We start from the raw sequence: 17,698 nt of genomic DNA, 5'->3' as shown, positions 1-17,698 counted from the left end.
TTTTTTTTTTTTTTATTGAAGCATAGTTGAGGTACAATGTTTCATTAGTTTCAGGTGTACAACATAGTGATTTGACAAGTTTACCTTATGCTGTGCTCACCACACATGTAGCTACCATCTGTCACCATGTAACACTGTTAGTTCTTTATATATTTTGGGTATTATCATTTGCAGATATCTTCTCTCATTCAGTAGGTTGCCTTTCAGTATTGTTGATGGTTTCCTTCACTATGCAAAAGCTTTTTATTTTATTGTAGTCCCAATAGTTTATTTTACTTTTTTCCTTGCCTGAAGAGACATATCTAGAAAAAGGCCAAAAATCAAAAGCCAGTTACTGCCTGTGTTTTCTTCTAGGACTTTTATGGTTTCATGTCTCAGGTTTAGGTCTTTACCCCATTTTGAGTTTTTTGTGTATAGTGTTAGAAAGTGGTCCAGTTTCATTCTTTTGCATGTAGCTGTCCAGTTTTCCCAACACAGTTTGTTGAAGAGACTGTATTTTCCCCATTGTATATTCTTACCTCCCTTGTTGTAGATTAATTGACCATATATCCATGGGTTTGTTTCTAGGCTCTCTCTCTCTCTCTCTCTCTTTTTTTTTTTTTTTTTTTTTGAGAGAGATAGAGATCACGAGCAGGGGGGAAAGATAGAGGGGGAAGCAGACCCCCCGGTGAGCAGGGAGCCTGATGTGGGACTCCATCTCAGGATCCTGGGATCATGACCTGAGCTGAAGGCAGACGCTTAACTGACTGAGCCATCCAGGTGCCCTAGGCTTTCTATTCTGTTCTATTGAACTATGTATCTGTTTTTGTGCTAGTACCATACTATTTTGATTCCTACAGCTCTGTAGTAGATCTTGAAATCTGAGATTGTGATACCTTCAGCTTTGTTCTTTCTCAAGATTGCTTTGGCTATTCAAGGTTTTTTGTGATTCCATAAAAATTTTAGTATTATTTGTTCTAGTTCTGTGAAAAATGCTGTTGGTATTTTGATAGGGATTCCATTGTATCTGGAGATTCCTTTGAGTAGTATGGACATTTCAACATTTTTAATTCTTCTAACCATGAGCACTGAGTATCTTTCCATTTGTTTTGTTGTCTTCACTTTTTTTCATTAATGTTTTATAATTTTCTGGTTAAATTTATTTTAAGGGGTGCCTGGGTATCTCAGTTGGTTAAGCGGTTGCCTTCGGCTTGGGTCATGATTCCAGGGTTCTGGGATCGAGCCCAGCATTGGGCTCCCTGCTCAGCAGGGGGCCTGCTTCTCCCTCTCCCTCTGCCATTCCCCCTGCTTCTGCTCTCTCTGTCAAATAAATAAATAAAATCTTTTAAAAAATTTATTTTGAGGTATTTTATGATTTTTGGTGCAATTGTAAATGGGATTGTTTTCTTAATTTCTCTTTCTGCTGTTTCATTATTAGTATACAGAAATGCAGTGGATTTCTGTAGATTGATTTTGTATCCTTCAGCTTTACTGAATTCTTGTAACAGTTCTAGTAGTTTTTTGGTGGAGTCTTTCAGGTTTTCTGTATATAGTATCATGTCATCTGCAAGTAATGAGTATTTTACTTCTTCCTTACCAATTTGATACATTTTATTCCTTTTTCTTGTCTGATTGCTGTGACTAGGACTTCCAGGACTATGTAGAATAATAGTGGTGAGAGTGGACATCTTTGTCTTATTCCTGATCTTAGAGGAAAAGCTGTCAGTTTTTCACTATTGAGTATGATGTTAGCTGTGAGTTTTTCATGTATGGCCTTTATTATGTTGAGGTATGTTCCTTCACTTTGTTGAGAATTTTTATTATGAATGGATGTTGTGTGTTGTCACATGCTTTGTTTGTATCTATTGAGATGATTGTATGGTTTTTATCCTTTCTCCTGTTAATGCAATGTATCACATTGATTGAATTGGAATATTGAACTCCTTTGCATATAAATCCCACTTGATCCTGGTGAATGATTTTTTTAATGTGTTACTGGATTTGGTTTGTTAATATCTTGTTGAGGATTTTTTGCATCTATATTCATCAGAGATATTGGCCTCTAGTTTTTTGTTTTGTTTTGTTTTTTTGTAGTGTCCTTGTCTAGCTTTGGTATCAGAGTAATGCTGATCTTGTAGCATGAATTTAGAAGTTCTCCCCCCTCTTCTATTTTTTTGGAATAGTTAGAGAAAAATAGGTATTAACTATTTTTTTAAAGATTTATTTCTTTATTTTAGAGAGAGAGCATGAGTGGGAGGGGCAGAGGGAGAGGGAGAAAGAATCCCAAGCAGACTCCATGCTGAGCATGGAGCCTGATGCAGGGCTCCATCTTACAACCCCGAGATTAGGACCTGAGCTGAAACCAAGAGCCAGATGTTCACCCAACTGCACCACCCAGGTGCCATGGTATTAACTTTTTTTATACATTTGGTAGAATTCACTTGTCCTGTCCATGTGGTCATGGACTTTTATTTGTTTGAAGTTTTTTGACTACTGATTCAATTTTATTAGTAGTAATCAGTTTGTTCAAATTTTCTATTTCTTCTTGATTCAGTTATGGGAGATTATATGTTTCTGGGGATTTATCCATTTCTTCTAGGTTGTCCAATTTGTTGGCATATAATTTTTCAAAATATTCTCCTATAATCTTTTGTATTTCTATGTTTTATCTCTTCCTTCATTTCTGATTTTATTTGAATCCTCTTTTTTTCTTGATGTATCTGGCTAAAGGTTTATCAATTTTATCTTTTCAAATCAACTCCTGGTTTCATTAATCTTTTCTATTTTTTTTTTAGTCTCTATTTCATTGATTTCTGCTCTAATCTTTATTATTTCCCTCCTTTTACTAGCTTTGGATTTTGTTCTTTTTCTAGCTCCTTTGGTAGTAAGGTTAGGTTGTTTATTTGAGATTTTCTTGTTTCTCAAGGTAGGCCTGTATTGCTGTAAACTTTCCTCTTAGAACTGTTTACTGCATCCCAAAGATATTGGACCATTGTGTTTTCATTTTCATTTGTCTCCATCTATTTTTTGATTTTTTTCTTTGGTTTCTTGGTGGACCCATTCATTATTCAGTATCATGTTATTTAGCTTCCATGTATTTGTGTTCTTTCAGGGTCTTTTCTTATAATTGATTTCTAGTTTCATAGTGTTGTACTCAGAAAAGATACTTGATACGATTTCAGTCTTAAAATTATTGAGACTTGTTTTGTGGCATAGCTTGGAGAATGTGACTTATCTTGGAGAATGTTCTTTGTACGGTTGAAAAGAATGTGTATTCTGCTGTTTTCAGATGAAATGTTTTGTATATATCTGTTAGTTGCATCTAGTCTAATGTCTTATTCAAAGCTACTGTTTCCTTGTTGATTTTCTGTCTGGATGATCTATCCATTGATGTAAGTGATATGTTAACGTACCCTACTATTATTGTATTACTGTCAATTTCTTCCTTTATGTCTGTTAATAATTGCTTTATGTGGTTAAGTGCTCCTATGTTGGGTGCACAAATATTTATAATTGTCATATCTTCTTGTTGGATTGTTCCCTTCATCATTACATAGTGCCTTTCTTTGTCTCTTGTCTACAGTCTTTGTTTAAAAGTCTATTTTGGGCACACCTGGGTGGTTCAGTTGGTTAAGTGGGTGACTTTTGATTTCAGCTCAGGTCATGATCTCAGGGTTGTGAGATTGAGCCCTGTGTTGGGCTCTGCCCTGAGCATGGACTCTGCTTGGGATTCTCTCCCTCCCTCTCTCTCTGTCTCTCTCCTTTTCTCAAAAAAAAAAAAAAAAAGAAAAAAGAAAAAGAGAAAGAAAGAAAGAAAGAAAGAAAGAAAGAAAGAAAGAAAGAAAGAAAACTGAGAAACTATCATAGACGAGAGAAGCCTAAGGAGACATGATGACTAAATGTAACATGGTGTCCCAGATTGGATTCGGGAACTAATATTGGTGGAAAAACTAGTGGAATCTGAATAAACTCTGTAGTCTAATTAATGGTATTGTAACAATGTTATTTTCTTAACTTTGGTAAATGTACTTATGTAAGATTTTAATGTTAGGAAAGGGGGGTAGAGGGTATACATGAACTCTATTATCTTTGCAAGTCTTCTGCAAACCTAAAATTATTTCAAAATAAAAAGTTTATAAAAAAATTAGGACTTTGAAACAGTGAATATTTAAGAAAATCTATAGTACAAATTGATTCTTTTTAATTTTTAGAGATATTAGGCATGCAAGACTGTATTTGGTCATTAACATTTAATGTGCATTTACTATGCCAGGTTAGAGATTATAATACTTTATAACAAAGGGGTGTACAATATACCCTGAGAATATGGATAAGGACATGGTTAGCTTTACCCCGGGGGGTAGTGAGGGAGGCTTCATGGAAGGGGTAACTCATGCAGAGACATTATGAATGAATAGGAATTTTGGGTCAGTCTTTCTAAGGGTTTATCAATTGTCTTAGTCTTTTTAAGGAATTAAATTTTGGCATTGCCGATTCTCTCTATTGCATATTTGTTTTATATTAATATCTCCTCTATTTCCTTTTTAATTTGCTGTTAGTTTTTTTAACTTTTGGAGATGGATATTTAGTTAACTAATTAAAACTCTTTTCTTTTCTTCTTTTTTTTAAAGATTTTATTTATTTATTTGACAGACAGAGAGACAGCCAGCGAGAGAGGGAACACAAGCAGGAGGAGTGGGAGAGGAAGAAGCAGGCTCCCAGCAGAGGAGCCTGATGTGGGGCTCGATCCCAGGACTCTGGGATCACGCCCTGAGCCTAATGCAGACGCTTAACGACTGAGCCACCCAGGCGCCCCTGAAACTTTTTTCTAACATAAAACATTTAAGGCTATAAGCTTTCTCTTGGCATTGCTTTAGCTAGATCCCACAAATTTTTATAAATTTTATCTTCATTACCATTCAATTCAAATTATTTTCTAATTTTCACTGTAATTTCTTCTTTGATTCACGAGTTATTTAGAAGTGTATTGCTTCTTTTAAAAATATTTTACTTTTTGTTAACTTTAAACAATTGATTTTCAGCCCAATTTTATTATATCGATAATATGTTTTTATATAATTTCAATAATTTAATATTTGTGGAGTTTTGCTTCATATCCAAGCATATAATCAATTTTGGTAAATATGCCAACATAAATGAACTTGAAAACAATACATATTCTATATTTCTTGCATGCAGTATTCTATGAATTTGAATTTGGGCAATTTTGTCAATTTTGTTCAAATCTCCTATATCATTATTGAGTTTTTTGTCTTTATTTTCCTTTTTCCTTTTCTGCCCATGTTTCAATCTGGTTATTTTCTTCTGTCAATTTACTAATCTCTTTAATTTATTTAATCTGCTGATAAAGTCCATCTATTGAGTTCTTAATTTCACTTCTTGTTTTTTTCAGTTCTGAAATTTCCATTTGGTTTTTCTTATATAATTTTCAGTCCTCTGCTGAAATTAATTTTGTCATATAATTTATTGAGCATATTAGTTTTATATATTTTATTTTATTATTTTTTAAAGACATTTTTCTTTTCTTTTCTTTTCTTTTTTTTTTTTAAGATTTTATTTATTTATTTGACAGAGAGGGAGACAGCCAGCGAGAGAGGGAACACAAGTGGGGGAGTGGGAGAGGAAGAAGCAGGCTCCCAGCGGATGAGGGAGCCCGATGCGGGGCTCAATCCCAGGACCCTGGGATCACGCCCTGAGCCGAAGGCAGACACTTAACGACTGAGCCACCCAGGCACCCCTAGTTTTATATATTTTAAAGTCTGTGTATACTCCAATATCTGGACCTCTTATGGATCCATTTCTGTTGTCTCTTTTTTCCTCTTGAGTTTAGTCATTTAACTTACCCCCCAGGTTGTAGGGTAAATTTTGATTGAATGACTGCATTTGTGCATGAAAAGTTGCAAAGAAAATTTGAGGCTTTAGATGATGTTATCTTCATCCAGAGAGTTTAATTTTTGCTTTTGGAAGTTAGGATGGGGCAGATAATCTTACCCATCAGAGACTGAGCTTATTAGAGGCTGAGTATCCTTTGAGGGCTAGTTTATTTCCATTCTCTACTCTAAGAGTGTAGCTCCTTGGCCTTTCATCTAAAATTCTAGGGTATTTTCCAGAATCCCTCCTTCTTGGTGTATCCTGAACAGTAAGTCAATCCCCATAAGACTGCTGGTGGATCCGCCTCAATTCGTCAGCCTCTAGTGATCTGATAAATGGTGATTGTCAGGATCATCTTTCTGTACTTCCTTCTCTCTATGATCTTGGAGATTTGTTTTTTAAAGATTTTTATTTATTCGAGAGAGAGAGCGCACCCGAGTAGGGGGAACGGCAAAGGGACAAGCAGACTCCCCACTGAGCGCAGACCCTGACACGGCTTGATCCCAGGACCCTGAGACCATGACCGGAGCCAAAGTGAGACACTTAACAGACTGACCCACCCAGGCGCCCCAGAGATTTATTCTTAATGATCAGTCTTTTTTTCAGGATCATGAAATAGTAGAATTTTAGAGGTGAAAGTGACTTGAGATAACTTGTAGTCCAACCTAAAGCCCAGAGCTTTTAAGATACTAGTACTCTGATCACTCTACTCCTTGTCTAAAGCTCTTCCATTAATATATATAATAAATTAACTGGACTGACTAATGCAGTCAACATAAAATTGGGCCATACTATAAAGGGTTAGATAGTAAAGTTTCTTTAAAGAAGCAAAACACAATAGACAATAAAAGTCAAAGGAAGAGACTTTCTTACTCCACCAAACTGTATTTAAGTACCTAACTATGCTGTTTAGCGAAGTTACTCATTTTTTTCCATATCGACCTAAATTGGTAATGACATTTTTAAAAATTTGAATGTTTTAAATTAATGATCTTTAAATAAACAATCTGAGGCAACAGATAAGTTTACATTGAATCCATAATGTATGTTTTTTAGAAGTTAGGCAACATTTCTGGTGATTCCCTTATCAGATTACATAATAACTGATGAGTGGGGGTGAACAAATGACAGAGGGGTCACAAATTCATTTCCCTTCAGGATTTAGACAGTTGGCATGTGATATGAATAGGGTAGGAATTGCCTTTGTCTTCGGTTCATCTTCTATTTGCTATTCAGCTCCAGAAACTTGTTGCCATAAGAATAATGGGCTCCATATTATCAGTTCTTCCAATTACGGAAGAGAAACTAGAAATCCAGACTTTAACGTGAAATCTATTAGATTGTAAAAATAGGAAGTGGGTTGAAAGTTTTTAAACAAACTATATTTCTCAGCCAAATCATCTATACGATGGGGATAAAAGAACTCTACCATAGAACTTTCACTTTTAAAATATGCATTCATTTGATAACCTTTGAAAAACCATTACTCAATCTTGCCCTAAGAGAATTTGAAGTTTAATCATCACCTAATACCATGCAAATTAATTACTATATTCTCACATCGTATATATTATGTATGATAATAGAATTACGAAGAAAGTAGTATGGGAGTTCAGGGAAAGGACACATTAAATTTATTAAATATGTGAACAGAAGGAAATCTTAGAATTTTGAATTAGCAATATATAAAAGCCAGAGGAAATTTGGGTATTCTAAAATAGCAATGATTTGCTAAGGAAATTGTGAAGGAAAACTGGGTATAATTAATGGTATAATATGTGGTACATAACATTAAGCAGCATTTCAGTGCCCCATAAGATTAGTTATGTTATGGGTAGAATCATACCCCTTTATAATTATAATGATTTCTAGAATATATCTCTCTATACCACATGGAAAACTGATAAAATGGGTGTTACTACAATGCTGAAAGGTAATATTATAATACACTTTTACTATATTAGGATTTTAATTTAACTACATGCTTTATAGTAAGCATCATTCTCTTTTTATTGGAACTTTTCATTTTCATCTTTCATTAGTTCTTCAAGCAGCTTTCAAAAATTAACAAAAATCCTTACTGTCAATGAAAAAAATCTATTAAATTTGATGAGAAAATCCCATCTGTAACTTCAATAAAGTATCCAAGAATATAGAACCTTAAAAGTGTTTATTTTTTATTATCTGCCTTAGGACTACAAGGATTTAAGTGTTTTTACAAAAACAATAAAAGAAGAGTAATTTGATGGTTTATTTACTCTTTATAACCTTTAGAACATGTCATGCTTTTTTAAAAATGCTTGCTTCAGGCTGTAGTTTTACAAGATGTGCTGTGTATTGGTCAGGCCTCTTCAGTTCTTGACCCGGAACAGATTTAGGGACACAGTACATACAGCAGGCATATGTCCAAGCAGCCAAAACTGTAACTGGGTACTTTTAGTCTCCTGTTCAAACTCATAATCCACCTCCTACGAAATTGTCCAATTCAGTTTCTCATGTTATCAATTAAAATACTAATCGTTCTTTCAGATAATTTTTTAGTTTGATTAGCTACAAAGTATTCAAGATAAATATCACTAACATGCATGGAATAGCCTAGAAGTTCATATTTTGAAGAACCTCTTTCCTAATTAGTATTTAAGCTACTGTTTTCATATTATTCAACTTAGTCTATTACAAAGATTTCTGAGAAATATTCTTAGAACATTTGTAGCAATTCTTAATGCTTTTCTTTTTCTATTCAACAGATATTTCTAGTTGTTATTTTGAAATGTTTTACCGAATATCAGAACGTAGTTGTATATTTAAAATAGGTAATATGATTTTGAATGCTTTTCTATCTTCTGTGGGATATGAAGATTACATTCTGAGGTTTTTGAAGGAAAGGGGTGTATCATAACAATCCATATTGTCCTACAGCACCCAAATCTCTTATAGGTAATAAAATGGCATGTTTAAGAGGCACTGGAGACAGATCATCTAAGTTCAAATACTAGCTCTGCTGTTTAGCTGCTATGTGCGTTTAGGCAGTTACTTATTCTCTTGCTAATGTAGTTTCCTGATCTATAAAATGGTGATAATAAGAGTACTTACCTCGAAAAATTATACCTATGATTAAATTAATACATAAAAAGTGCTTAGAACAGTATCTAAATCACAGTAAGATCTCAGAATCCATTTAAAAGAGAAAAGTATAACCAGGCTCACATGAAGAAAGCAGCATCTTGCACATTTCCCATCCAACTGCTTTGGGATTTGATAAGATGCATATATCTGTGAAATATAAACCCTTATCATGATATAAAATGTTTCCGTCTACCTAGGCCAGTTCTGTCCTACTCTCTCCCCAAGAAGCAACCCCTCTTTTGATTATTTTCCACTGTCAATTAGTTTTGTTTTGTTCTGACATTTCATATAAATAGAATCATACATATGTACTCTTTTAGGTAAGGCTTCTTTCACTCAGCATGTTTTAAATTCATCCATGTTGTTGTGTCTATCAGCATACAGATTCATGTTTGTTAAGTGTGCATCTATTAGTTTCATTTACTCTGGAGTGATTATAAAATATGTTGTGTTGTTAATTTTATTTTCTGCATTTTTATTGTTAGTGTATAGAAACATGATATTTTGGGTGTTGATCTTATATCCTGAGACCTTGTTGAACTCAATTAATTAGTTCTGGGAGATTTTTTTATAGATTCTTTGGGGTTTCCCATGTATACAATCATGTCATGTACAAATAGAGACCATTTACTTCTGTCTGATTTGTTTCCTTCCTTCTTTTTTTTCTCTCTCCTCTCTCTTTCCTTTTTTGCCTTTTCTGACAAGGAATGATAGACATATCAATCCATTCAGTCTTTTATCATTAAATATGATGTTAAGTATAGTGTTTTTATGAATGCTCTTTATGCAACTGAGGTAATTCTTTCTATTCCAAACTGGCTGAGGGTTTTTATTATGAATGAGTTTTGGGTTTTGTCAATTGTCTTTTCTGCGTCAATTGTTATGGTCACGTGATTTTTTTTCTTTAGCATGTTGATATGGTGAGATATCAATATTGTTGTTGAATCAGCCTTATATATCTGGAATAAATTCTACTTGGTGGTGGTGTATCACATTTTATATATTGTTGGATGCCATTAGCTGATATGCTGTTGAGGATTTTTCCATCAAAACTTGTGAGATGTATTGGTCTTAGTTTTCTTTTTTTGTGCTGTCTTTATCTAGTTTTGGTGTCACAGTATGCAGGCCTTATAAAATGAGTTGGGATGTGCTCCTTCCTCATTTATTTTTCTGGAAGAGACTGTAAAAATGGCGTTAATTCTTTATATGTTTGGTAGAATTCTCTAAAGATGAAACCATGTGGGCATGGACATTTTGGGGGGGGGAGTTCTTAACTAGTGGTTATAAGGCTATTTAGATTGTCTGTATCACCTTGGATGAGGTTTGGTAGTTTGGGGTTTTGAGGAATCGGTCTATTTCTGTAAGTTGTCAAATTTATGAGCATAAACTTGTTTGTAGCATTCCCTTACTAACTTTTTAATGGTGCAGTATCTTTGTACATGGTTTCTTTTAGCTCTTAGAGCATATTTAAATTGTTGATGTGAAGTCTTTGTCTGGTAAGTCCATTGTCTGCACTTGCTCAGAGACAGTTCTTTTTAACTTTTTTTTTTGCCTGTGTATGGATCACACTTTCTTGTCTCTTTATGCTTTGTATTTTTTGTTGAGAACTGGACATGGACATTTTGAATATGTGGTAACTCTGGAAATCAGATATTTTTTCTCCCAGGGTTGCTGTTTGTTGTCATTTTTTGTTTAGTGACTTTTCTGAAAACATTTTGTGAAGTCTGCTGTTTCTGTCAGGTGTGGCCACTGAAGTCATTGTGCTCTTAATTTAACGATCAGCTAGTGCTTTGTTTGGCAGAGATTTCCTTAAATACCTGGAGCCAAAAGAAAAAAACAAAACAAAACAAAACCTCCCAGGCTTTGCAGAAGGACTCTCTCTGTGTGTTGGGGCATAGCTTCAGCTCTGTATACAGGCACTTTTTAAGTCTACCTGTTGAATTTTTCAACAGAAGGTTCAGATTTCTCTAGTGATACCTTGTATTTATGGTGTAGACTAATTCAGGAGTATTCTATGATTTTAAACAAAATCAGAGGACTTTTCTAAATAACTGCTTCCTGCTTGGCTTTTGGCTTTGTTCCTTGACTTTGGGTCTTCCCTTTGTGCTGCCTCCCAGAGAGAGTCTGTCTTTGCAGCCTCCCAGCTGATCCCTGTTCTTTTTATTTGAGGCTTGTTTGTCAGGTCGTGGCTGCAGGTAGGGGGAATACGGGCATTCTCTGACTTTATTAAGCTTCAGTTCTTAGGTGAAACCGTGTCTCAGGGTGAGGTCTTCATAAGAGTTCTGATCCTTCTTTTGTTTTTAATGCTGGGCCTACTGTATTCCCCGTGATAGAGCTGTTATTTTATTTTCCTGGCCTGCTTCCAGCTGCAGTGGCTTTCCACAGCTCTCACGCTGTAGTTTTTATTGCCCCTCCCCCTGTAGATTAAGCTCTTGCTCCTTCGGGGAGATGAGGAAGACTGGTCTGTCTAGGTAGACTTTTCAGTGGTGGCTCTTGGTCCCCTTTCCCAGCTGTACAGGGATTTCCACTAGTGTTCTTAAGTATAGTTTTTGTTTCCCTTTCCCTTATAGATTAAGATTCTTGGTCTGTAGGGGAAATAGGGAAGATGCGTTGTGACTGCTCTTCTCTTCTCCAGCCAGTCCTACAGAGGAGAGCCTCTAAGATTGTTGGATTCTTCCCATCCTTCCCTGTAAGCCCTTTGTGGGCTTCCTGGAAGAAAGACCTTGTAAAAAATATAAAAACTCCTTATTTCTGGGGTCCCTGGGAATTCACATTCTTACACTGGTCCACATTCTGCCTTTAGCAATTTATTAAGAACTTTCAGCTGAATTTTCTTATCAGGACTCAGTGATTTATGTCCCAGGTAAGCAAATGCTGTGGTTCTCTTCTCCCTGCAGTAGAGAGTTATCCAGAGTTTGGATTAGTTGAATGATCTGGGACCTCAGTTCTCTGATGGGTTTGTCTATTTAATTTACAATTTGTCCAGATTCTTTTCTTGTTGTAAGCAAGAGAGGATGCTCTTTTTATCGCTCTGGAAAGAGCTGAAATGTAAAATTTTAGAGTCCTAATTTCCCTTGCATTTTTCTTTTTGATTTAGGAAGCAGAAACTCAATATGAAGAGCAGATTAGTAAAATTATTGCAGAGACACAGGAACTCAAATGGCAAAAGGTGAGGTTTTGTTTTGTTTTTAAGATTTATTTACTCCAGAGAGAGTGCACATGGGAGTGCACGTGAGTGGTTGGGGAGGGGCAGAGGGGTGAGAAACTCAAGCCAACTCCTCTGAGCATAGAGCTGATGTGGGGCTCAATCTCACCATCCTGAGATCATGAACTAAGCCAAAATCGAGAGTTGAACGCTTAATGAACTGAGCCACCCAGGTATCCTCAAACTAAGTATTTTTAATTTTTATTTCATATTAGTCTTTTTAGCATCTTTAGCATCTTTTTACCTTTTAAAGAAGTATTGTAATCCTTAATTGCAGTTTGAATTTTTAAATTTCCTAAACATATTTGGGGATTGTGCATCATTTTATTTTATTTATTTATTTTTTTATTTAAAGATTTTTATTTATTTATTCGACAGAGATAGAGACAGTCAGCGAGAGAGGGAACACAAGCAGGGGGAGTGGGAGAGGAAGAAGCAGGCTCCTAGCGGAAGAGCCTGATGTGGGGCTCGATCCCATAACGCCGGGATCACGCCCTGAGCCGAAGGCAGATGCTTAACCGCTGTGCCACCCAGGCGCCCCCCCCTTTTTTTAAGATTTTTATTTATTTATTCGACAGAGATAGAGACAGCCAGCGAGAGAGGGAACACAAGCAGGGGGTGTGCATCATTTTAAACAAAGTCTCAAGAGAGTTGTGACTACAGTTGTTTTTAATAATAGTTGGGCCACCAGAACACTGAGAATGAAATTTTTTCCCAGGCTTTCTGATAATAATGCTGAAAACTACTATGATCTATTTAGTGTCTGAGACACACATTATGTATTACAAAGAAGTCAAAATATTTTTAAGAAGTGAAACCTCTTTATTTTCCCAGACTGTTATTACATACTGTAATCAAATATTAAAAAAAAAAAAAAACAGTATCAGAGGGACACCTGGTTGGCTTTGTCGGTAGAGCCTGTGACCCTTTTCCCAGGGTCATGGTTCAAGCACCGTGTGGCGTGTGGAGACTGCTTAAAATAAAGAGAAAAACAAAAACAGTCACCAGTATCATCAGATCTGATTCTCTCTCTAGCCTTATTTATATGGAAGCATTTTTGATAGTACTTCTCATGCCTTTCCACTAAAGTAATCTTAATAGCTAAAAATTGAATCTTAATTATGGTGGCCCCCTTCTTTTCACTGTTTGGCAATATTGAAACAGGAAGTTGGAGGTAACATATCAGAATCAGAATTCAAGCGACAGAGGATAGCTCAACCTAGAAACGATGGGAATTTTGAGACCAGACAGGCCCACAAGGTTGTGTAGAATGTGGAAGTAAAACTAGAGTTGGATTTTATGAGGCACAGGTCTCAAATCTCTCTGCAGAAAGGAAAAACAGATAAACACCAAGCACAAACTGAAACTCCAAACAGATTTCAAAATGTAAAGTCATATCTTATTTTTGGATAGAGAGAGTCAACAGTATAAAGTTATCCAAATCCTTAAGTTAATCAGTATGTTTAATACAATCCAGTACTAAGAGTGTGTTTGCTGTACTTAAGCTGTTCTAAGGTTTATGTAGAAATAAATGTACAAGAGTGTCTGCGAAATTTTTGAAAAAGAACAGGGCCAAATAATTACACTAGGTTCTTAAATATATTATTATAAACTACAGTAATTAAAGTAGCTTGGTGTAGCATACATGGATAGGTATTCCTCAGAACATAATAGAGTCTAGAAATAGATCCAAATTTTAAGATAAATTAGTGAGTGATAAAGGTGGCATTTTTTTTTTATTCTGACAAAATTGTAAACTTTCTTCAGAATTTTCATGTCCTTTTTGATCTAAAACAGTAAGTAGTTATGTGGAGTGAGTGTTAAAGCTGTCATCTTTAGAACAATAAAAACGTGCCCATATACTGTATAAGAGTGGAGTTACAGAGAAATTTAAGTTCCTTAAGTTTCCTCAGTAAACCCTTGAGGCATAGCTCTCCAGGTAAATTGTTGACTTTCCCAGGACAAAACAAACAGGTCACACCATCTTGATCTAAAGGAACACTATAGAAAGCAGACCTATATTTACAGTGGTAAAATGTAGAGTCAGAGAGCGCTGAAGATAAAATAGTATTTGGGCTCAGTACTACAAAGAATTGGGGCCACAGTTATTTATTTTTCTTGAACAGATCTTTATCTTCACCCATTGGGTTTCTTGACTGGGAAACAGCAGTATTCAAAGATCGGTATAAAATGTGATTGAACCATTCTCTTTTAGGCTTTTAGACTATTATTGGCTTTAGTTCTTCTGGTTTTAGAGATATTATGTAAAGTTAGATAGAGGTTTTCTGCTAGTATCAGAAAGACATTTTGCCCACAAAGAGTGCCACTTCAAAGAAATCTTAATTTGGTTTGATCATACAGAGAAGTACCACAAAGTTAGTATCGAAATTAGCTGTGATCTGATTACAATAGAAAAATCCTCAGGGATCTTTAAAAAAAAAATCGGAGAAGAATTTAATTTTGCAGTTCTGTTTACATAGTAGATTCCTTTCTCTTATGCTAATGGGTGTGGTGTCACAAAGGAGAAAATAATATGTCTCACTTGAGGATCCGAGATAACAATTGGAGGCTGAAACAGTGGGGAGTATCTCTGGATTATTAGAGATATTCACTATCTGACTAGCTCATTGACTCTGAGGAAGAGGTTATGTGATGGTGGCAGGATTTATGGTATGAGTAAAATATTTGCAAAATTTCTTTCAATATTTAGAGAAATTTCTCTTTGCCAGATTGAGGATAAAATGGGAAGTTGGGTGCATGATTTGCCCTCAGAGCAGTATCATTGATTTGCCCACTTGATTTTTTTCCTCTTCATTTTCTTAGCTAGTTCAGGAAAGTTTTTCCCCAGTGTCCTTTCTGTTTATAATAAATATCTACAAGTGTCTTTACCAAAAGGCTCACTCCTTCAGTGCTTGATGACTGGAGTGGGAGCATTAAGTTGTTTTATCTGTAAGGCCTCCAGTTTATTCTGCTTTTGTTCAAAGGCTTTTTGAACATCTGGATTTGAGATCTAGTAATGGGTTATTTCCCATTCCAGTTTTTGTTGCATGTTAAATCTCCTATTTCCAGTTTAAGGCTGGTCACAAAAAGTAAGGAGAAAGCTAAAGGTCACATTTACTTGAGAATGCACTCTTCAGAGAACCTATCCCCGAGGTCTTCAATAAATTCTTTCCTTGCTTGCAGGAGTGGAATAGAGTCTAATTTATTTTCACAGAAAACTGGACAATAACCTCTGAAAGATTTTTTCCAACTCTATAGCTTTTCTAAACCTGTCTGGTTTCCTGTGCATTTTGTCATTTCTTGTCATTCTTGGGATTTTCTCACTATGCTTTTTCCATTCTTTTTTTTTTTTTTTTTTCATTTGAGAATATGAACCATTGGTACAGATCTGGGAACTGATAGTACTATTTTTAAAAATTAGCTATAAGATTTAAAATATTTTTAAAGTTTATTTTATTATATATTTTTTAGTATTCTCTATGTCCAGCACAGGGCTCAACCTCACACCCCAGAGTACAAGAATCACATGCTCTTCAGACTGAGCCATCCAGGTGCCCCAAGAATGAAAATATTTTAAAGTAATTGCTAACTTCAGAAAAAATAAAAAGCTCTGTTAAATAGAAATGTAATTACGGTATATTATATGGCTGAGCATTGAATAAAAATTGCATACTCATGATAGTATAAATACTGAAGATTGATTTAAGTCAGTTTTTATGTAACTCTGTTGGAAGAATAGAGGGAGCAGATGTTAGGTAATGGTTGTACAAGAAAGACAAACTCCCAACTATCATAATAGAAGTCCGATAAAATTTTTAAGTTGGTAAATCAACATATATCTAGAAACACGGAGTCAAATAACAGAAACATTTGAAGCAGTTCCCACTTTTAGATCTAATTTTTTTCAATTGTGAGAATTATTCACTAAACATAGAAAAAAAAGTTTGAAGTCATCTTGAATCTGAAGAACAGAACACACAACTTCTATCAAAAAAGGAGGGAGAGAAGAAAAAAAAAGAAATAGAATCATATATATGGATTTTAAAAAATGCCCTGTGGTGGTTTTGATTTTATTTAAAAAAAAAATTGCTTCAGTGAATTTGAAGAATTGTGTCCTCATGTGAACGTTTGCGCTTAGAAAATAAAATGGGTTTCTTTGGGAACTCTAAAAGACTATAGGCATCTTGTATATTAAGACTATTAATTTTAGGGGCGCCTGGGTGGCGCAGTCGTTAAGCATCTGCCTTCGGCTCAGGGCGTGATCCCAGCGTTCTGGGATCGAGCCCCACATCAGGCTCTTCTGCTGGGAGCCTGCTTCTTCCTCTCCCACTCCCCCTGCTTGTGTTCCCTCTCTTGCTGGCTGTCTCTGTCAAATAAATAAAATCTTAAAAAAAAAAGACTATTAATTTTAATAATTTTCGATGAAATATTTTCTTGAAGAAAGTGTTGGAGTCAGCCATGTTTAGAGTTGTGTGTGTGTGGGTGTGTGTGTTTGTGTGTGTGTTTTAAAGATTTATTTATTAGAGCGTGCGCGTGCGAGCAGGGTTGGGGGAGAGGCAGAGAGAGAATCTCAAGCAGACTCAGCATGGAGTCTCGGAGCCCCACGTGGGGCTCAATCCCATAACCCTGAGATCATGACCTGAGCCCAATATCAAGAGTTGGATGCTCAACCGACTGAGCCATCCAGGTACCCTGAGCCATGTTTAGAGTTTAAAATTTTAAAGAAATGTGTTTTATCATAAAGAAGTAACTGAAAGAATAATTATTGTATGCTGATCAGGTAAAAAAATCATAGAATTGTTTAAAGTTGCATTTCAAGAGCATACAATAATATATGCAATGAATGTTTAACTTTTATTTAAATTATGAACCTAATTAAAAGTTAAAACTGAAAGTTATTCAAATTTATATTTTAACTTTTCATAATTTTGTAAAATAGGAAACTCTTCAGAATCAAAAGGAAACATTAGCAAAGCAACACAAAGAAGCAATGGCAGCTTTCAAAAAGCAGGTAATTTTATAAGTATAGACAAACACTACAGTTTCAAATATTTCACCCCCTCTGCCCCATATGAATTATTACGGCATACTCACTGAAGACAAACAGAGTATTAATGGAAGCAGGAGATAAAGTTATTTTGAATCACAACTGACACTTAGTAGAATGAGTTAGTTAAGGAGAGAAATTGGGAAAACTGTTTTCTTGGAGATGTATTTTCATCTGTTCTAAATAAATAAGGTTAGTGATGTGTGTGCTCTTGTTCTTTCTCTCCCTTCTCCCCTTTCTCCCTTTGATTAGAATATCCTAGGATCTCACCTTTTCTGCTTTCCTCCTTTACCCAAGCAAGAAATAGAATACTGATGAAAAGCTGAGATGCAAGGGGGGAGATGTGAAGGATGACGAGATGCATTTATCATGCACTGAGGCCTTCATAAATACTATCAGCAGCTAAGAGCAGAGAAAAACATTTTTATATATATATATATATATATATA

The 17,698-nt window shown here is 35.2% G+C and overlaps 1 protein-coding gene across 1 annotated transcript in view; it reads left to right on the top strand.

The window, feature by feature from the left end:
* The window catches only part of CCDC73 (coiled-coil domain containing 73), a 116,216-nt gene that overhangs the window by 14,295 nt on the left and 84,223 nt on the right, over positions 1-17,698 (top strand). The window contains exons 3-4 of the mRNA XM_008686940.2: positions 12,095-12,166; positions 17,142-17,213. Coding sequence (XP_008685162.1) covers positions 12,095-12,166; positions 17,142-17,213 — 144 coding nt within the window. The remainder of the gene's footprint in view (positions 1-12,094; positions 12,167-17,141; positions 17,214-17,698) is intronic.

The sequence above is a fragment of the Ursus maritimus genome, unplaced genomic scaffold (assembly GCF_017311325.1).
Source record: "Ursus maritimus isolate PB19 unplaced genomic scaffold, ASM1731132v1 scaffold_23, whole genome shotgun sequence".
Taxonomy (NCBI): Eukaryota; Metazoa; Chordata; class Mammalia; order Carnivora; family Ursidae; genus Ursus; species Ursus maritimus.
The sequence above is the reverse complement of the archived record's forward strand: the minus strand, read 5'-3'. Positions and strand labels throughout refer to the sequence as shown.